Here is a 21,240-nt window from a genome sequence, read left to right as displayed (position 1 = left end):
ACCTTCACACATGGTGCCATTGATGAGCTCAAAGCCAGTCTGGCAGTGGCACTCATAGGAGCCCGGAGTGTTTCTGCACTCTCCCCCCAGGCACCGGACAGCAGGGTCCTCACACTCATCCAGATCTGCCAAGAAGAAGGGCACAGCACAGAGTGAGGCCCCAGCTCTTGCCACCACTGGAGAATATCCCCATCCACAGAAGCATCACCCAGCTGTTGGCCTGCCAAATGGGTTTGAGCTGTCCTCCAGACCATCCAATCACAGTGAGGAGAGGGTAGAGACTCCCTGTTACTGGGGGGTGCAGATTCAGCCCAGAGTCTTCACTCCCTTCCATCACAGGGACCAGCAAAACACTATCCCAGCACCAAGTCAGTGGTGCCCAGTGACAGGACCAAAGGCAAGGGGCACAAACTGAAATACAGGAGGTCCTGCCAGAACACACTTTCTGTGACAGTGGCAGAGCACTGGCCTAGGTTGCCCAAAGACATTGTGGAGTCTCCCTTCTTGGAGATACTGAAAAACTATCTGAATGTAGTCCTGGGCAGACAACTGTTGGTGGCTCTGCTTGAGCAGTGTGTTGATGAGATGAACTCCAGAGGTCCCCTCCAGCCTTAGACATTCAGTGATTCTGTGAGCACAGGGATACTGCTAACCCCAGTGTCTGTCTCCAGCAGAACTCTGCTCTGCATACAACAACCACCAAGAGGCCAATGCAGAGTCATAGTTGTTGACAAATCCTCCCTTCAGCCAACTGCACAAGAGCAAACATCAGTAGAGCAATGCAGCCCCAGCCCCACCTTCTGAGCCTCTGCTTTCTCACTTGCCAGACTTGTCTATAATGTCCTACTTGTGGAAGAGCTGTCCAGGGCCCTACAACTCTTACCCAACTGCAGAGCTCTCCACAAATCCTCTCTCACCCAACTCTCCCAGGCCTTGGCCAGAACCTGCTGTCACTCTCAGGATTTTGCTCACAGCAGAGAAGAGAGGGATACCCTCCCTCACACAGAGGGCTGCAAGATACCAGCAGACTGCCTGCAGCCCTCGAGGCAGGGGCAAGCATGGGAGAACACTGCACTGACAGGAGGTAAAGCCGTGAGACTGGCAGCTCCTGAAGGTAGGGAGGAACACTCTCTCCTTTGCAGAGCACTGAACATGCCACAGGCTCAAATCAGCACTGATTCCTACCACCCAAGGGAAGGATTCCCAGCTTTTCAGTCTCAAAGGGCTGCAAGAAGCAGTATTATTGAATCCTTTTGGACAGGAACCGAAATCTAGTTTATTTACAAAAAAACTATCACAAAACCCTTATCATGTTTCAAATATGAAACCTAAATCCAGACAAGGCCACCAGCCAAGGCAGGGAGGAACATACCATCCTGCCATCAGGTCAGTGTGACCCAAACAATATCAAACCCTGATAAGATGCCCTCATGAAGTGGCTGGGGCAAGGGGGCTGAAATGGGGCAGCTCATGTGGAGTCTTGGGAAAAGGGGAGGGCAGATGTAAGGCATCAAACCACGGCTCTTCCATCACACCCAAAAATCAAATGCAAAATAAGTTCATTTCACACTGGCTTTCTCAGACATCAAAACAGAGGAGAATTAAGGGAGGAAAACTTCCCTCTCCTCCCCTCCTAGAGGCCCCCATACAGAGGGATCCTTCTGAGAGTCACATCAAAGGCAAGATCTTACATTTGCCAGCTACGTGCAGGCTGCAGGGCTCTGTAGTGCTCCAGAGATAAATTCTCAGCACGTGGCCATTCTTTAAACAAATACCTTAGCCAGCTCTGCCCTTTCCCTTCCCTTGCTCCAAACAGGGAATTTGAATCAAGCCATCTCAAGCCCAGGATCTCGCCCCACAGTCAGCCATCAGAGATGGAGTTTTCCTGCTTGTGCTGGGGCAGTTGAGCTGTAAAGTGGGACTGAGCACTCTCATGTCTCAGCACTGCAACCAACACAAATCAGTGCTGCTATGAAGTTTCATACCTGGCACAGCAGGAACCTTGTTCTAAGTTTTCCCTTTTAAACATGTCCAAGTTATATTAGGAGCTGGAGAAAAATAATTAAACCTGGGTGCTCTCAGTCTCTCCATGGACTGTGGACCCAAGGTTTCTCCTTCTGTTGAAGGCCTACATTTGATGTATATGCACACAGTTCTGAACTAAGAGACACACAACTCTGCCAATGTTTCCAGGCCTCCTGTACTCCTCTGGCCTTTGTCAGCATCTTCTAGATCATCATTGGTCCAGGAGTCCTTCCCCCCCACCCCTTTCCTGTGTGAGCAGATTCACCTTCCTGCTGCTCTAAGTGACATCTACATGCAGCCTTCCATGCTCTCTGCTGAACAGCAATCTAAAGAGCTGGAAAAGGATCCTGAGGCTAAAGAAGCCCTCCTGCCCCACCAGTAACCCAGCTATGGCAATGTCTCTTCCCTCATTTCCTTCAGCACCACCTCCTCTGTTGCTGGGGAAGGGATACCTTCACACGTGCTGCCATCTCTGGAGACAGCATAGCCAGTGTCACAAGACATGCAGGAATAGGAGCCCTCAGTATTGAGGCAGAGTCCGGAGGGACAGGGAGCCCGGGCTGTGCATTCATCGATGTCTGCATAAACACAGGAGGGAGAGAGGGATAAGAGGAAAAAACGCAGAGCAACCATAACCAGGGGTACATGTGCTGGGGGAACCAGCCAGCATGATGGCCAGGACTCAGGCAGAGCCAAGTGCTTAGGGAGAGCCTAGGGAACCGTCTGGACTGAGTGTGTGACACTTTGGAGTGTCTGGACACATGGCTCCTCAGTACCTTGGCAGCTCTTCCCATCAGGTGCCAGCTCGAAGCCCCGGTAGCAGGAGCAGCGGAAGGAGCCATCCAGGTTGACACACTGTCCGTGAGCGCAAGTCCCCTCCACGAGACACTCATCCACATCTGTGTGATACGGCAGAAGGCAACATGGCTCAGGGCAGTCCCTCCACACAAGCTACAAGTGCAATATGCTCTGGCCAAACAGGCTGGCTGACTGCAGGGGAAGGATGCTGCCTGTGCCCCTGCTCCTTTTGAGGCTTACAGGGAGCGCTGCCGGGGGGGCAAGGGTGCTGCCCAGAGGCAGCCCAAAGTTCTCACCAATACATCTTCCATTCCTGGGCCGGTAGCCAGTCCCACAGCTGACACACTGGTAGGATCCTAGCGTATTGACACATCTCCCACTGGGGCAAGAGCTGGGATCCACGCACTCGTTGATATCTGCCAAGAAACACAGTTCTTTCAGGCTCCCAAAGGTAAACAGTGCAGCAGTCTCCAATGTGTCCTCTCCAGCTGGATGCTCAGTTTCCCTCCAGGGCACAGTGATACTCGATAGGAGCTGAGATGAGTTTGCTGAGGCTTAGACAAAATCTCTTATGGCCCCACCTCTCCCTCAGGATCCTACACCCACATCTGAGGGCTGACATAAGTCAGCAGCTAAACTCACTGCTGCAGGGTGTTGCCAAGGCCAGGAATGTGCATGGGCAGAGAAAGGGATCAGAGAACATCTGTGCAGGGCCGTCTCATCAGGGCGTTTCATAACTATGATTAGGATGCAACCTCCAGCTCAGTTGTCCTTAAGGCAATAAGTGCTTTCTGGAGGCTGTGTGGGGGGAAGCAGCATTCTGTGCATGCCCTGTTTCCTGTACTGCCTCCTAAAATAGCCTCCACTCTGTGATGGAGATGAACTACTGAGAAAGGGAAGTCTTTGATCAAGCACAACATAAGCTGACAAGGGTGAAAGCTTTGAAGGGCCCAGGTCTTGCCACGTGAATGGGATGCAGTGGGGATGGGTGGCCTGAGTCTCTGCAGCCTGCTCTCCCTGCAGTCCACCTGCCAGCATGACAATTTTGCGACAAAGCCAAGGTGGCATAAAAATATGTAGGCCTGTCCTTCCATAATGGGAAGCTGGAATGGGCTGGTCATTGGGGAACTCCATGGAGAGATGGGAGAGAATCTTGGGAGAACTCCATTCCCTCTGCCCAGGAAAGCCTATTCCTCCTGCAGTCAAACAAGAGGACAGGCAGTCCTCAGGGAGGGCACAGGGCAGACAAATGTGGGGGTGTCCTACCTCCCTTACAGGAGGAGACACAGAGTGATGAGAAAAGGAAGTGTTCAGCCATGTATAGGGTAGGCTGGAGGGGCAGGGGTTGCTGGGACCAGCAAGGTTTACCTTCACACTGTCCTCTGGGGCCCATGGCAAAGCCCTCCTTGCACTGGCAGTGGTAGGAGCCAGGTGTGTTGATGCACTGCTGTCCTCGGCAGATAGAAGGCTGCTCACATTCATCTCGGTCTGGCAACACACAGGGAGACAGTCCTGAGTCTTCCCCCACCGGTGTCAGGAAGGCTGGGTGCAGGAGAGCACCTGCTCCCCCTGCAGCTGGCTCTACCCAAGGGATCTGTCCTGGGGCTCTTCTCTATCCCCCACCTGCCCTAGCATCCTCCTAGCCATGAAGCAGTGATCAGGGCTGGCATCACAGACTCCTGCCTGGATCATCATGGGCAAGGTCCTATCCCCAAGCAAGCAGGAGAGAGTGATTGCCATGATCAAGCTGTCTATGGCAGGCCTGTGGGAAGGGAGGATGCGCAGGTGTGCACGTGTGTGTGCACATTCATGAGAGAGCGTGAGGCTGAGAGAACAAAGAGGCCCTGGAGAGATGGCAGCTCTGTGTCAGGTGAACACTACTTACCCTCACAGCTTTGCTTGCCTGCCAAAACAGCCAGGGTGTACCCAGAGTAGCAGAGGCAGAAATAGGAGCCCACACTATTGATGCAGCGACCTTTTCCAGCACAAGGGTCTTTCAGACACTCATCTTCATCTACCACCAGGCGGGGAAGGAAGACCAGCAGTCACCACCTTCTGCTTGCAGCCCCTGCCAGCCCCGCAGTGCAGCAGTGGGCAGGGCCTCAGCAGAGCTGCCAGAAGACCTTCCCCCAGTGGCCAGAAGGACGGAATGGGCTGCTGAGGGCAGAGCAGTCAAACCATCCATTGCCAACCTACCAATGCACTGGAGGCGGCTGGGGTCCAAGGTGTAACCAGGGTGGCACAAGCAGCTGTATCCCTCTGGGGTCAGAACACAAGCACCAGCTCCACAGGAAAGGGGTGAGGAGGCACAGCCACTGACCCCTGCAAAGACAGAGTATAGGGTTGGGAGCAGCACCAAAGGGGTGCATGGAATCTAGTGCCGCTTTGTGTCCCCAGCACCATGAGGAAGCTGCTTTTTCCCTCCTTGGAGAGTGATGCTGAGCCTGCTCCTCTCCTCCAGAGAGCCTGCACCCACGGGACAGCAGGGAGGACACAGCAGACCCTGTGTCTGCTCCTGTGGCCCGAGCTGGCATGCCCCAGTGCCGTATACTGCTCACCTGCACTGCGGCCCCATGCCTTAAACTAGACCTGGCAGCAGAGCCTGACACCTGTGATGGCGTTCCCTTTGGGGTGACAGCAGGGCCCCCCGCCTCGCACCAATCCTGCTAAGCTGAGCACAGGCAGCAGCAAAGGGGCAGCGAGGCACCGCACACCCCTCGGCATGAAGCCAGCCGGGGGGAGTCAGGGGGCAGCCCAACCCCAAACAAAAGCCTATTGAGGAAGACGCATTCCTCAGCAAGGTGCCTCCGCCAGGCCCGCTCCCCAAGGTGCTCCAGCCCCCGGCGCAGGGCAGGGACCACACTCCCAGACGCTTAAGCAAGCCTGGAACAACAGCAGCCTTGTTTCCGGCGCAGTAAACAAGCCGCCCCGGGAGCCACATGGCTCCCCCTGCGCTCCCCCTGCGCGATGAGTCAGCTCAGGGCTCGGCGGGGGCACGCGGCCAGAGCCACCGGAGCGGGATTGCCCTCGCTCGGCAGCCGCTGCTGCGCCCGGCAGGGCAGCTGCAGGCCGGGAAAGACTCAGAGATGCGAGCGCTTATCCCCCCGTACAGCTTCGCTCTTGTGGCTCCCCGCGGCCGGCCAGGTTTCCCTGGGAGGCAGCAGCTGAGCCCAGGCTGGGACAAGAGTGGCAGGTCAGGGACTTTTCTTTGGGAAGTCAAGGGAGGTATGCGGGCAGATGAACAGACTGGTTAAGGGAGAGAGCCCCTGGGCAGCTTAGGACAAAATTTCGCTGTAGTACCAGGCAAAGAGAGGCGGAAAATCCCCATGACCAGCTGACACACACCCACCTGCTGGCACCTGTGTTGGAGCAGCAGCATCCCAGGTGGTAGTAGGGCCAGGCTGGTGAGGACCATGCCAGAACTCCTCTTCCTCTGCTGTGGAAGGAGAACAGAGGTAAGTCAAGCTACCTGATAGGCAGAGATGCTAACCCAAGATTTACCTGTGCTGGCTGTCCTGGCAACCACAGCACCAAAAGAGAACCCAGGAAGAGGCTGAAGGGTGGTTGCAACTCTACCATCTTATTATTTAACACAGCCTCCTTCACCTTGCTGGATATTCATCACCTCCCCACATTCCAGTAGCCCCACATTAGCCACCCAGTGTGATGGGGTCCTCCCTGCTGCCCACAGCCAGCCCAGCCAGGAGCCTGTCCTGCCCAGCACTGGGGGCTGCCATGCAGAGAAGGGTGCATGGCAAGAGCTCCCAGTCTCCCCACTTTCCTCACTGCCCCATTCTCTTCCCCACACATGCCTAGCCCTCCCACCAGCCTGGCACTCACCTCTGCGCATGGCAGGCTCTGCAGTGGCATCAGCAGTTTCCTGAGGGACAGAAACATAGGACTCTTGTGCATGGAATTGGGATGCAGCACCCCTGTGACATTTTCCCACCCACCTCCTGCCTCCTCTTCCTCCCCAAGACCGCCATCTTAGGAGGAGAAGCTGCCCCAGCTGGGTGCATTTGGCAAGGCTGCTCTGTCCTGAGCATGTCATCCTGGGCAAAACACAGCTTCAGGCCATGCCCCGAGGGCCACCCACAGAGGGGCTGTGGCAGCACACTGTGCAGGTGAGACCAGGGCACTGCTACCAGGCAGGCACCTCCTCAAGGTGGCCAGGAAGGTCATCCAGGCACAGTAAATATTGCCACTGTCACCAGCAGCTCTGGAGGGCTGAGGACAGCTGCTGCTTTGACCTGCCTCAACAGTGCTCCCTTACCAGAAGGGTGTTTTATGCTAGAAGCTCTTTCTCAGCATTCCCTCCAGGCAAACCTATGCCTGCCAAAGGAAATACTGAAGCACAGCCTGAGTCCCAAGTCCCTGCTCAGTGGAGCTTTCCACAATGGATGAAGAAAACAGGCAACTGAACAATGCAAGTTGTAAACTTCACATTTGGAAGCTTTGGTTCAAATTTCTGCCCTGTCTTGAGATTTCTCACATGTACCTGAGACAAGTTACTTCATGTTTATGAAGCAGTGACAATGGCAGCGCTGTCCCTTCCCTCAGAGGAGCTGCATATGTCTGAGGGATGAGCTGATATAGCAAGAGGGCACAGAAACACATGCTCAGGAGAGATATGGCCAAACCTCTACTGACAGCACGGATCAAGAGGCACACATTTTCCAAGTGAGACTCAAATAAAGTCACACAGCCCTAGGAGAGCCTAGCAGAAAATCAGTCCCCAGGCTGCTTCCATCTGACAGGGTGAATTCACACAGCCAGTGTTGGAGACTCCTGCCCTGACTGCTCCAGTGGTGTTCCTGCTGCACCCACCTCAACACAGGGTGAGCTGGTCTTGAGCAGGACGCTGGGCTCCATGAGAGAAGCATGCCTAAAGCTGGCTACATCAGTTCCTCTTATCCTGCTGCCCATCAGCCCTACAGCCAGGCTAGTCTGGCAGTGAGGGCCTACACCTCATCTGTGTAAGTACAGCTGACATAACTGAAGTTGGTGAAAGCAGAGCAAACTTGAATATGCAGCATAGACCATAATTTCAAACCAAAATTCTCCTTGATATTCTTTTATAGTGGGATAGATCCTTGCTGTAATTCACCCTTTTGCTCTTTAAAACTGAGTTCATCATGGATGCTCTTTAGGAATGAGTTCCCATCCAGAGCTTCAGTCCCTGTGAGATGCAGTGTAGACACAGCTGGAGCCACAACTCCCACACCTGCCTGGCTGAACAGTAAAAGAGTGTAAGCAGGAAAAGAATCATAGAATGTTTGGGGTTGGAAGGGACCTTAAAGATCATCATCACCCCCCTGCCATGGACAGAGACACCTTCTACTAGACCAGGTTGCTCAGAGCCCCATGCAATTTGGTCTTGAGAACTTCTAGGGGTGGGGCATCCACAACTTCTCTGGGCAATCTGTTCCAGTGTCTCACCATCCTCACAGTTAAGACCTTCTTCCTAAAATTTAATCTAAATCTCCACTCTTTTAGTTAATTTGTATGACATTCCCCTTCCAGCCAGACAAACCTTACTCACCCGCACAGCAGGAGAAATTTCACCTGGAAAAGGAAACAGTGCATGATGAGTAGAGAGAAGACAGATGGCATCCTTCTCAAACCCTGACTGCCTTAACTTCACCCCACCTCTAAGACACTGCCATTCAGTCCCTCACATTTGTCTGCAAGAGCTTGTTCCCAAAGCCAACACACCTGGACTCCTGGCACTGTGCAGATCCCAGGAACAACTGCTCCAGCAAATACTGGCACAAGCAGTTGATCACACTGCCCTCCAGACGGGCTGGCCAGAAGCCCAAGGACTGGAGTCTTAGGCTTGCCATGCAGGCCTGAGGTCCTGGCGGAGGCAGCCTGGCCAGTCAGCACCAACTGCAAAGATGCAGTTGCAGGAGCCTGAAACACTCAACGTTCTTTCCAAAGACTTGAAGACCTAATGCCTCATGCCTCAGGAACACTACAGTCATACAGATGTAGGGAGCCCTTTGCAGCCAGAGGTCCATCCAGGTATATGACAGGACCTGAGAAGTTTTCCACCCTTGCTAGGGGCCCAGATGGAGCAGCTTTAAGCAGTAGACCCCACACTACCCTGTCGTGCTGAGGTGCCAGGGTAGAGGAATGCCTCCAGGATGCTGCCACGCAGGCTGTCCTGCAGTTGCTGTCTCCTCGCTGTCCAGTCCAAAGTCCAGTTGCTGTTCTCCCCTTGCTCTTCTAAGCTGAGGGGCAGCTCTTCTGTCTCTGCTTTCCTCATTGACAGTCGGATATCAGAGCTGGAGTAGGTGTAGCCATGTCCTGCTGGGCAAATTTCCTTGAAGGCCTCTGTGAAGGAAAATGAAATCAAAACTTTCTAAAGCAAAAGTTGGAGGCTGGTGGAGGGATCACCTGGCTTACCATACACAGACATGATAGTGGGACAGTGGAATAAAGGACTGAAGATGGACAGGCATGTATGTGAGTGTGGGTGCCAGTTTCTCCAATCCTATAACTTTCTGTAATTCCTAAGGGTTAAATTCTTAAAGAAACACGTCTTGATTGCAGTGGGTGGATGCTTCAAGCAGAAGGAGTGCACTCCCAGAGCAGGGTGGATTTCTCACAGGCATTCCCAGACCCCCAAAATGAAATCCCTTCCCATGGTCAGTACTGCTAGAAAGAGGTCATGCCACAGGAAGGTCCAAGCTGAGCAAAGGAGCAGATAAAAGCAAACCTGGATTACCTCAGCACTGAGCACTCTGCACAGCACTCAAGATACTCTGCACAAACCACCTGAACATTTTTCCGGTCCCTGAGGATTTTTGTGCTTTTCCTTCCACCCAATCCCATGCTGAGATACTCATCCTCACCTGTCTTTCTTCCCAGGAAAAGGTGTAGGACAGAAAAGGGCTGTTGAATAAAGCCAAGCACACACATGGCCATGTTCTCCCTCTGGCACAGGGTGGTTTCCCATCAGGGACTTCTCCATCTTCCCAGTATTATCCAGGTCTGCTTCCTGGGTTCTGTCCCTTCTCCCAGGACAGCATTTGCTCAGCTCTGGGTCCTGCAGCTGTCTGTGTTCAGGCAAACCCAAACCCCAGTCTAACCAGAAGAAAGCTGAAGCAGGCACATCTCACCTGAGCCGGGCACGGGGCACTCCTCGCAGTGGTCGCCCCAGCCCTTGCCGACGCGGCTGCAGCAGCAGATCTGCTGGGTGATGCGGTGCGACAGGGGGAAGGTGCACACGCCTCCGGCCGCCGAGCGGTAGCACAGCCCCTGCTCCATGGACACCGCCTTGTCCGCTGAAACACAACAGCCCTGTCAGTGCCGGAGTGCCCCGAGCTCTCCAAGGAGACAATGGGGGACACTCAGCTCTCCCCCTTGCCTCTTTCTCTGCTTGTGCCTGCCAGCCTGTTGAAGGGCTGCCCTGTCTTCTCTCCAGGACATCCCCTGGCCATCCACCATTGGGCCTTTACCCCAACAGCATCATCCCCAAAAAATACAGCTCATGTGGGAGTTCTCTCATCCCAGGGGGCTGTGTCCTCTGCTGCCACACCACATGCACATTCTCTTCAGCCTCTTCAGGGACCATGCAATGTCCATGGAGAATGATAGTGCGTGACTGGGACCCATTCTGCACGCAAGTGCAGAACAACCCAACTCAGGTACACTCAAAGGAGATGTGAAGCACGCTGTGGCTTCCACTCAGCCATGGGATCCTGCTCAGGGCCCTCCCCAGACTGAGAGGTTCCCTGGAGCACTTACAGACGCAATGGCTACGGGATGGGTCTAGCATGCTTCCAGGCTTGCAGGTACACCGGAAGCTGCCACGGGTGTTCATACACTCGGCATCTTTGCAGAGGCCCTGCATCAAGCACTCATTGATATCTGTGGAGAGAAGAGAAGAGAAGAGAAGAGAAGAGAAGAGAAGAGAAGAGAAGAGAAGAGAAGAGAAGAGAAGAGAAGAGAAGAGAAGAGAAGAGAAGAGAAGAGAAGAGAAGAGAAGAGAAGAGAAGAGAAGAGAAGAGAAGAGAAGAGAAGAGAACCTTGTGAGATGTGAAGAAGCTGAGGGTGAACTAAACTCCCTACGCAGTGCCTCCCATTCAGGTGCTGTGAATCAAAGGAGTCTCAGCTGGGCTGGTGTCCGAGGCAGCCTCTACACCAAGCAGCACAGTGGGGACCTCTGTGGTGACAGCAGTCCCACATCTGCAGAGCTTGCTGCAGCTGCAGGATGGCTTGTGGATGACTGCTCTGCTTTTCGGTCCTTGTGGAAAACAGATGTGGCCCCTACGGTGAGCCACTCTGTCAGGGTCACTATTATCATGGTTGTTTGCAAGCCAGGAATGGTGAGTCCTGTCCTTTCTCCTGATTCCTGGTACTGCTTCCAAAGAGCTATCATCCACAGAGGATCCTTGTTGAGAAACTCAGCGCCAGCATGCAGGGAGGGCATTGACAGATCCCATTCAGAGGCAGAGAGGTGGTGGGCCAGGCTGTGGCTCACTGTGCCTTCTTCTAAGAACAGGGTAAGCAAGTGTGAAGTCATCACATTCAAGGCCTGCCTCAAGTTCTGCCTCTGCCCCTGACTCAGCACTCATCAGACACAGTCTTTGGGCAGGAAGCTGGGTTATCCTAGGGAAACATCATTGGGCTCATCCATTTGGCCTGCAGTAAAGGCTTTCCTACAGCACCATGTAAGAATCTATGAGCTAAGCCAGAGAAGACAGGGATTGGCAAAAATTGCATTAAGGGGAGCTGAGGGCAGTTTTCAGATGGAGACTAAGGAGGAAGGTGTCCTCATGGAATAATGTAGCCTTCTACCTTCACTAAAGAGCTTGGTCCAGAAAAGTCAGAATGCTGATGAAATGTGCTGTGTCAGGAGGCACAAGCAGTGCAGGAAGAGCTGGATGAGACACAGAGCAGCAGGACTGGGAGCAACCTCAGCACCACCCTGAGACAAACCACAGGAACATATACTGCAAGCTAAGAGGTGAAAGCCATCAGTGAGAGGGTTCAGGGCCCACTCACTGCTCACAGGACAGCTCTGAGCTGCCAAGACCAAGACATGCCAACATGATGCTAGGCCAAAGACACAGGGCAGTCCCAGTGCCAGTGTACATGGCCCTGGTGAGTCCTCAAGTGCCCTCAGAACACCCAGTGGTGCTCTACAGACTGTTTCAAGATGAATGGGGTGGAAGACTCAGGAACAGCTTTCTCAGCACTGCCTTATTCCTCAGAACCAAAGCACTACTGCTTGAAGGAGGGGGCTGTCTTGTGAGACACACAGCCAGCAACGACAGCTGAAGTTCAGACTTAATCACCTAGAGGTCCTCCCCAGTCCTGTGCTCCAGAACTCCTCCATTTATCCCACCAGCTGCTCCATGCACAGGTGAGACATACAAGGGCCAGAAGTTCAGTCAGTCAGGGGTACCAGTGCTACAGGGATCTGTAGAAGGACAGGCAGGAGTAGGATTTGGCTGCACAGTGTAGTGTTTCCTGCTCTGTACCAAGCACGGGACAGAGTTCATGAGAACAACCAGTGGCCAACCCCAAATGTGCTGGGACCCCCACTCAGAAAAGACATTAGAGCTCTCTGGAGGAGCCTTGTGGCTCATCCCTGTCACTCCACAGCACGGTCAGAGTGTTATATCATTCTGACAGACCAACTGGACAAAGTGTTTGACTCCATATGAACAAAGGGATTGAAGGGATTAGAATAATGAGAGCACAAAACAAACAAGCACCAATGGCTGGGCTTTATATCCATAATTTAAAACAAGGCCACATCCAGGCCTCATCCCAATCCCCTGTATTCTGCTGTCACCCACAGTGGAAGTCCCCACTGGGAATAAAAGCAGGCAGGTACGCTCAGAGCTACACACTCCTACCCCCTGCAGCATGCCAGGACTAGGGCTAGCCCACAAGAAGAGGCCTCAGGGACCACTAACTGAGATCCATGTGCTGCCTCAGCTGCTTTTTCCCACCCCACACAAGCCTGCCAGTGCTCCTCACAAACAGCCAGACTGAGTCAGGCAGCCTCTGGGGGAAAGGTGCAGCTGGTTTATCCCAGTGCTTGGTCAGCAGAAGGGACTCAGGTCAGCAACAGACACCAAATACACACATGGTCTCCTAGGACTTATGGACACGGGGTGCCAGAGTGGGTCATGTGCAGTGACTGCTCTGCATGCACACTTCCCCATCCCTGAGCCTCCAAACCTCTTTTCCTCATGTCTAGCAACCAAATTATCTCTTCCAGTGCCATCCTTCCTGCTAGTCCCAGCAGCACTGGGAGGATCCCTGGCTGGGCCACACAGGCACTCTCAGCTCAGACTGCTTGCAGCCTTGTTCTGCTCAGTAGGATACAGCAAGGAAAGGAAAGGAGATACTGCAAAGGTGAACCATTTCTTCCTCTGCCAGAAGGCACTAAAGAAAACCCTTCCTGTCCATACTGAACAGAGGAAAGTGGGCTTCTGCCAGGGTCCTCCTCCAGTCACAGCTCTTTAACAATAGCCCACAAAGCCCCTCCTACCTGGGCTGGCAAAAGAAGACTCCATGTAGCCCCTCCTACATCTGTCCACCAAATTGCTCACTCTGGGCCCTAAAGTGAGGTGCTAAGGCTTCCTGACACATCTTCTGCTGCAACAGCAGAGATGCAAACAGCACCTTGACGCAGTAGTGTCTGAAGAACGGAACTTCTCCAGTCCAGCTTACAAAGGAGTATCCAGAGGCACAAATCTCTGGTTCATGCTTTTTCCTGTGCAAAAACATCTTCCTGGCCAAATCCACACTGTCATCTCCCTCTGCTCCTCCCTGATCCACAGGGGACAGAAATCCAGAGCTGGCACTGCAGATCTCTGCTTTCTGACATGAGTCCCTCCAGCTGCTTTGTTCCTCCAACTTTTATTTCATGTCTCTGGGTAGCTCCTCATAATCACAGCACTGTCTGTGGCCACATAAGGGATGAGATCTGAGCACCAAGCTGAATAGTTGTTGTGTTGTTAAAAGTTCTCCCTCAGGACAATGTGGGGAGGTTGAATCATTAATTAAGTAAGCATGGTGGAAAGTCCCAGCTAAAAGAGATGAGTCATTGGACTGCCAGGCCGTGTTTGCTCCCTGCTGCATCTGTGAGATGACACCTCTCACTTATCGGGGATCACAAGAAGGGAACAATAAAATTCCTCTTTAGTCAGAGGACAGAAAAACACAGTGTAGGTCCAAGAAATGTCAAACAAACATGAACAAGAGAGAAAAGGGGAGAGATTGGTGGCTTCCTCAAATGGAAGTGAGGGACCACAGAAGGGAGAAATGGATCGATCCTGGCAGCATGGGGCAGGCAGGGGAGCCTAGCAGCATGAACAAGTGACACAGTCAGAACAGAAGGCATCGCTTTTATGGCACTCTCCCACTTGTAAATGTTCAAACTGGCCCACTCCTACTTGTAAATGAACAAATGAACAAGCTGATAACCTTCACAAATATTTTTAGGAAGCAGAATTTCTGTTGCTTCAGACCATGGAAGAAGTGTTTTCACACTCACACTTAGCACAAACACAGGTCTTTACTGGGTCAGTAAGGGAGTTTCCTTGTACTGGCCCAGCTATGTGCTCACTGTGCTTGTCAGCCGAGTCACACAGTCCTGTGTTACCTGGTTTTCTTTCATTCTTGATGAGAACATGGAGATTTTTATAAGTCACATTCTTTGCAGAGCTATACCAGGGATTTAGATAAATGTATTTTGTGTAGATAATTTCAACTCTAACAGTGGATGTGAGAAGGAGAAAAACAGATGAAAGCAGCATCCTTACCTTGGCAGTGGCTCCGGTTCAGCCTTTTGTATCCCTGGGGACACTCCACCTGTCCATTCTCAATCACAGGGTGTGCTGGGAAGAAAAAGCAAACAGTGTGGGACACTGGCACTAGAGCCAGCCACCAGTGTCCTCCCTTCTCTGCCTTCCTTCCAGAGGGGAAAGGGTCCCTAGGCCTGTCTTGGATGGGCTTCTGATGACTCCCAGGGCAGAGGGAAAGGTAAGAGCAGCCACGTTATTCATGCAGTGTCTTCTGCTTCTTGGCAAGTGCCAAACTGGTGACCAGAGGTGTGCCTGTGCCTCATATCTACCACTGTGTCACTTTGCCTTTGTGGCACATGACAAGGGAGATCAGAGTGAAAGGAATGGCTGAGGTCCTTGACAAGCTGCTGAAATAACAACTCAGGCCCTGTTTATTACATTTCTTTTTATACTGCATGTGATTTCCTGCCCCAATCCCTCTCATCAAAGAAAAATTCAGATTTCTGCTTTAAATAGTTTTGTGGGTTTCAAAATGTTCTGTAACACGCACAATTAAACCTCTCCAAATTTTTTAAAGGCAAGTAAAATGTGGCCCATAAATTCCTGGGAAGTCAAATTTAGGCACTGAATTTTGAAGCAAGGAAAAGGGAATCTGAGTGGATGGGTTGGGAAGTGAGTAAGAATGGGGCGGGGTGGGGTAGGAAGAAGGGTGCTTTGCCTAAGGTTGAGATTTTCCCAGGGTGGGGTTTCTTATAAATTTTCTGGATCTTTTGCTTGGGAACAAGGAGTGCATGCAACAGCTAAGTGACTGCCCAGCCATATTCCAACCACTCTTAATTTCTCCTGCCTGGGGTCAGTAGCTCACTCCTTGGTGTCATACGTAGAAAGCCCTCCATGGCAATAGTCATATCGAGGGCCTGGCAGATTCCTTACACATTGCAGCTTCAAGAACCAGGCACAAATTGAGACCATCCTTACAGCGGGAGATGCTTGGCAAGAGCCTGCAAAGTTTAAGACCACAAAGAAAGCCTGCAAAGTTTAAGAACACATTCTGGGGCCAGAGAGCAGGCATGTCCATAACTCTTTGTCCTGAACGCTTGAACTCTATAAAGCAATTTAGAGCCATTCTAGGACAGTTCTTCTAAGGCAAAAGTTAGAGACCAGCCTTCTAAGATAAAGGTGCTTAGGAAATAAAAGACAGGAGAACACATCATTACCAGCCTGTACCAGGAAGGAGAACAGAAAACCTGGTTTTCTCAGGGATATTAAATGAAGTTACAAGGTTTTCCATGTGTACATTGGTCCTCAGCAACTAAGTTAATAGCAAAGACAAATTTCTATCAATTTCTATCTTCTACAGTTTCATCATGAATTGTAGGCATCAGGTGCTAACAAATATCTGGATGCTAGGGATGAGGGAGCTCCTGGTGATACTGGGAATCCCAGAGTACCTTTCCAACCTTCTGGGAAGGCAAAAAAACCTCTGACTTATGGGCTCCAGGCTGAATACCCCAGTGGGATTTCAGGTCCTCCCACACCAAGCTTGTGGGCTTGGGGCTGCCGACAGGCATTAACTGTGCTTGGAAGCATCTGTCAGCCTCAGCACAATGTGATAACAGGCACTCTAATGAAGCACCATTGTTATGTGCAAGCCCTCTGAGCAGAAGCCAAGCGTGCTGGAGATCAAACAGTGATGACATGTCAGAGCCATGCTCCCCCTCTGAAAAGTTTCCAGAGAAACAGATTCTGCAGCATCCCTCCAACAGATGCTGCTGGGGAGAGGGCAAGGCAGAAAATGCCAGTGGTGGGCAGATGAGTTGCAGGTCTGTGCCACCTTAGCACTTACCAAACTCCAGTTTGGAGAAACCTCTCTACTTCAGCAAGTCACTTGTGAAGGCTACGGACAAACGTCTTAACTCTGCAAAGAAACCCATGTTCCCTGGAAAGAATAATTGTAACGTGAGCAGATCTCTCTGTACCAAGAGAGGAACCAAGAGAGTTTTGAAGTATTGGATGGAGGCTGCCAGGATCTGTTCCCAAGGGAAGACAGTGTGTGGCTGCAGGAGGATATAAGTTATTAACTCTCAGCTTTGTGCTTGGTTTCTTGAGCAGAGGACTATTTCCTTCCACACACTCAGACATGGCCAGAAAACAACAGAAATGTGGCCTGAAAAAACCAGCCTAGGACACCTAGGTTTCCTGCAAAGGGGATCAGCATCCAACCTTCTCTCATGTAGCTGTTGGGAAGCTATTCCTCTGGAACCCACCAAAAGGAAAAAGCTAATCTGATGATCAGAGAGGGCAGAAATCTGTCGCATCCAGAGCTGAAGGGGCCCCAGTCTCCTGTGTCTGTCTACACTCCCTCCAAGAAGGGTTCTCCCAGAGCCTGAGGCTAGGGATAGAGCAGCTGAATTGCATCTGTCAGGCAGACAGATTTCAGCCTTGGTGAGGGCAGGGAGCCCTGGTTCCTGATTCAAGAGTGTGATTTCAGAACCTTGCCTCCTGGGCATTTCAGCCCTGAGGACACTGTGCCAAACCAATGTAGTCACCGGGAAGCTGGACATTAGGAGTCCCTCTTGACTCTCCTCATTGCTTCTTCTAGCTCTCTGCAAGCTCTGCAGGCATAAAGCATCCTTTTCAGGGCTGGGCTCATACAAAGGAGCATGCATGCAATAAGCTCACAGGCTCAGAAAGGAGGTGAGCGTGAAGCAGCCACAGCCCAGGGTTCCCACCAGTATCTTTGTCCCCAGCTAGAAAAATACTCAAGTAGATCATAATATGAAAGGAAATAAATATACAGAAATTGGGCAGAGGGATTTTGTCACCTAGTGGGATAGTCTTTAAGCAATTAGGCTAATTTTTCATCACTTCCTAGGAGAAGAAGCCCTGGCTCCCCAAACATTGTCTAGAGAAGCTCAGGGTGGTGGTGAAGTAGAAAACTTCTCCTAGTGGTGGTAGGCCCAAGGGTGTGAAGTGAGACAATGTTTGTTGGATGAGATATTACTTTACATTAGTCCATACAATACCACTCTGTTAAAAGAGGAAGAAGCAAGCCTGTGGTCAGATGAGAAGTGAGGAAATGCCCATTTCCTGAAAGCTAGCCCATTTATTTTGACTCTTTCCATCTGCCATACTAAAGACATCAACTCACTAAGAAACCTTGAGGGTTGCTGTGGTGCCTCCTCTAGTCCTGGGAGGTGAAAGGAGCCGGAGTGAATGGTCTCATGACGCCTGGAGAAACGGGGGCTGGTGGACTCAGTCAAGCCTTAGCCTGGTTTAGTGTGAAGTAGAGAAATCAGCCTCCACTGCACAGAGGACATGAGCTGCTGAGCTCACTGGCAGAAGAACAAAGCAGTTTGGGCCCTACAGCAGCCTCTGGAGAGCAAGAAGTTAGGCTGTGGCTGTGGAGATCAGCTGAGTTCTAAAGCAGAATGGACACGGGGGAAAGAGACAAATCCTTCTGTCCAGGTCTGTCATGACTGCTCTCTGGATGGTCTGTTGTAAGGGAGCTCCAGCAAGACTTTCTCCAATGCCCCAACAAGAGTTATGATAGTAGTGGTGGGGAGGGCATGCACCAGTGCTGCATGTGCAATACAAAACTAAGTCCTCTGGCTCTACTCATGATCAGTAAAGATCTTGAAGGTGCAAAAGATGCTTGAAGGAAAAAGACTCTGATAATTCCTTTTTGCCATTTACTGTTTCAACAGAAAGATCCTTATTCTGCTCCCAAGGTGGCTTCCAACTCCAAGAAGATGCCTTGTACCTAAAACCCCCTAGTTTTGTAACACTGTGCTGCTGCGTGCTGCTATGACAATGCTGTACGTGAATGATGAGCAAAACAAGCACTGTGCAGAACAAAGCACTCCTGAAAATGCTGTGCTTTCCCAGGTTAAGCATTGCTTTCTGTGGTACTGGCACGACCTTGCAGAGGTTTCAGCTTCCTTCCCCACCTCCAGCCTTTCTTTATTGTTCCACACAGACTCCCTGTGGCACATGGTAACAGTGGCCTCTGTAGTTTCCTCCCCATATATCCAGAGGTTTTTTTCCTGTATCCTACCCCATCTGTTCCCAGGAGCAGACCAGGGGGTTGATTTCCAAGGGGCTTCCTGTGGCTGCTTCAGCGCCTGCAGGCACAGCGCAGGGGCCACTTGGCGTTTCTGACGGGGAGGGCTCCATGGGTGAGCTGCCACCCCTCTCACAGTGGGAGGTCTGTTAGGGGAGTGCTGCGGGTGCCAAGCCAGACATTACAAGATCCAACTTTCCAGCAAAATTCAGACTTTTCTCTAGGACAAAAAACTTGAAAAAACACATGGAGTGGGAATAAAAACAAAACAATAGCCTTCAACGACTTGTTTCTTAATGCAGTTAAAACCCATAGAAGGAGAGAAAGCAGCCCAGGAAGATCTGCAGTGAGCACAGAGTGGGTGCACAGCCCAGCCCATGCTCACGCTGACTGTAGCTGGAAATATGGGACAAGGGGGCACTGAAAAATCAAGACCTAGAAAATGCAGGTTTACTCCTGCACCCAGAAAGCCTGTCATTTGTACAGAAGGGGGAGACTTGTAGCTTCTGGCAATACTGCAGATGGTGCCCACTGATATGGGTGTTTTCCTGGAATGCTGTTGTTTCCAGATGTGTGTGGTCTCATGGACAGAGAAGAGGTAGAAGAGCAGATCTGTGATCCCCTCTGGACAGAACTGTCTGCTAACAGTTTCCTTTATCCCCATGTGCCTGAGAAGGGCCAAGGCTTTGAGAAAACCAGTATCCAAATCCACGGGATATGTGTCAACCTGTAGCTCCAGTCTCATTTGGTTTAATTTCCACAGACCATCTCTTAATATTGTTCCAACATGTTCTTTCCCCAGACCACTGTATCCCCCAAAATAACACATGGTCTGGCAGGTAAGCAGGAGTAGCTCTGCCCAGCAGTGTACCTGCTATCAGCCCCACCTCCTGAGCTTGCCACAGGACAGGACATTGCTTCAGTGCAGGCTCCTCACCAGCACTGCTCAACTACCGTGCTTGTTCCTGAGCTCCCTTTCAGTCATATCCTCGTGTTTCTACTCCAGCTGCTTCATCAACCTCTAATTCTCTTTTCCTACTATCATTCTTCTCCAGGTTTTACTTTCCAGGTCCTGTTTGCCCCTATCCTTCTGTTTCAGTGTGTGCTCCATCGCTTTCTCCAAGTACTAAAGACCCAGGAGGGTCACTGAATGTCTCCACCTGATTCGTCCTATCTTGCAACACAACACATTTCATCCACCAAATTCTGGCCAGAGCTGAAGGACTGCAGCTGCATGGCAGCATGCAGGTGTTCTGCCATCCTCCAGGGCCCTGCCTCTGGCTCATCTCTTTCTCTCATGGACCAGGCAACAACCAGCCTTTGCTTCAACAGCTCATGGAGCAAGCCCTTTGCTCTCCCCCTTCTCCCAGGGCTGTGTCTGACATGTCATGGGGGTCCTATCTTTAATTCTCACTTGCATGAGCTCCCAGGAACGTCTGCTATAGCCTGCTGGAACACCCAACCTCTGCGCCCACTTCTGTGAAGACACTTAACATGTACAGCCCCCCAGCAGCAAACCACACAGCCTGAGCATGGCCTAAGGAAATAGCTAAAACTAAAGTAACACTCACTACAGAGACTCCTGGCTAGTCAACCCTTAATTTTGAACTCAGCTTTTAACATGGTCTCATTAAGACGCAGACAAAGCATTTGACTGCCTTGGCTTTTCTGATGCTGTGCAAAACATAAAAAATAGCGAGGATTGGTCATGGTAAGTTTGCTCGGACAGATGCCTGCCTCCTATTCATCTTCTCTGATGTCTTTCTGCACACAAACACGTACCAAACATGAAAGCTGCAGACGATGGAGACATCCGGACGTATCCAGACTCTACTAACAATCAGTGTCTCGGGCAGACAGTCAATCCAAACAAGTTCCCCATTTGTCTAGCTCTTGCCTGGCTGCACTTCTGTACGTTTGTAAGTGTTTACACTGAACTAGCTTCTGCCATTTCTGTCTCCAGTTGCTGGAATTAAATTCCCAATGCTGTCAAGTCTGCTCTGGTGCATGCTTCCCTGGGACACATGAGAGCAAGGAGTTGTCTCTGAAGATCACAATGCTAAGAAGAAAGCTGGAAACATACACTGGACATGTTATCTCTGTGCACAACACACCAGATCACTGAACTACAGCCCAGTGACTTTGAGTGAGCACAATACAGGCCAGCAAGACCAGAAGGCAGAGGGAATGTGACTGTGGGCTGTGGTCTACAGGCAGGAAGTATATGAAACAATGCTTTCATGAAGGCATGGAACTGGAAACCCTGGCAGACAAGGCGCAAGGCAACGACAGGTCACAGTGCTTGGCAGCTCTGTTAAAGAAGTAAAGTCACTGAGAAAGATCTGTTTTGCTGACTCCACTCTGGGTCAGCTCTCTTGTGTATGAAGACAACATGCCAGAGAAAGGCATGCCATCTACCTGGGCTTCTCACTCCACAACCTGGGCTCTCTTAAGCTGCCTCCATCGTGTGTCTGCCTTACAGCTCCTTACACCCGAGGTGGCCAAAGCAGCAAGACACTTGTATACCAGTGAACAGGATGAAAATGGCTCCTTCAACTAGCCTGAATCCCTGCCAAAATCACA

At 51.4% G+C, this 21,240-nt stretch overlaps 1 protein-coding gene across 3 annotated transcripts in view; it reads right to left on the bottom strand.

Moving 5' to 3' along the window:
- The window catches only part of LTBP2 (latent transforming growth factor beta binding protein 2), a 71,756-nt gene that overhangs the window by 10,371 nt on the left and 40,145 nt on the right, over positions 1 to 21,240 (bottom strand). For 2 of the 3 annotated variants that reach the window (XM_084208392.1, XM_084208394.1), the window contains exons 9-22: positions 14,613 to 14,687; positions 10,576 to 10,698; positions 9,948 to 10,112; positions 8,929 to 9,159; positions 8,366 to 8,388; positions 6,664 to 6,703; positions 6,173 to 6,259; positions 5,020 to 5,145; positions 4,709 to 4,837; positions 4,192 to 4,311; positions 3,120 to 3,239; positions 2,802 to 2,924; positions 2,478 to 2,603; positions 3 to 125 (exon numbers count right to left, since the gene is read on the bottom strand). In XM_084208392.1, the coding sequence (XP_084064518.1) occupies positions 3 to 125; positions 2,478 to 2,603; positions 2,802 to 2,924; positions 3,120 to 3,239; positions 4,192 to 4,311; positions 4,709 to 4,837; positions 5,020 to 5,145; positions 6,173 to 6,259; positions 6,664 to 6,703; positions 8,366 to 8,388; positions 8,929 to 9,159; positions 9,948 to 10,112; positions 10,576 to 10,698; positions 14,613 to 14,687 (1,611 nt within the window). The remainder of the gene's footprint in view (positions 1 to 2; positions 126 to 2,477; positions 2,604 to 2,801; positions 2,925 to 3,119; positions 3,240 to 4,191; positions 4,312 to 4,708; positions 4,838 to 5,019; positions 5,146 to 6,172; positions 6,260 to 6,663; positions 6,704 to 8,365; positions 8,389 to 8,928; positions 9,160 to 9,947; positions 10,113 to 10,575; positions 10,699 to 14,612; positions 14,688 to 21,240) is intronic. The other variant, XM_084208393.1, reaches the window with a different exon arrangement.

The sequence above is a fragment of the Fringilla coelebs genome, assembly GCF_963513975.1.
Source record: "Fringilla coelebs genome assembly, chromosome: 6".
Lineage (NCBI taxonomy): Eukaryota > Metazoa > Chordata > Aves > Passeriformes > Fringillidae > Fringilla > Fringilla coelebs.
The sequence above is the reverse complement of the archived record's forward strand: the minus strand, read 5'-3'. Positions and strand labels throughout refer to the sequence as shown.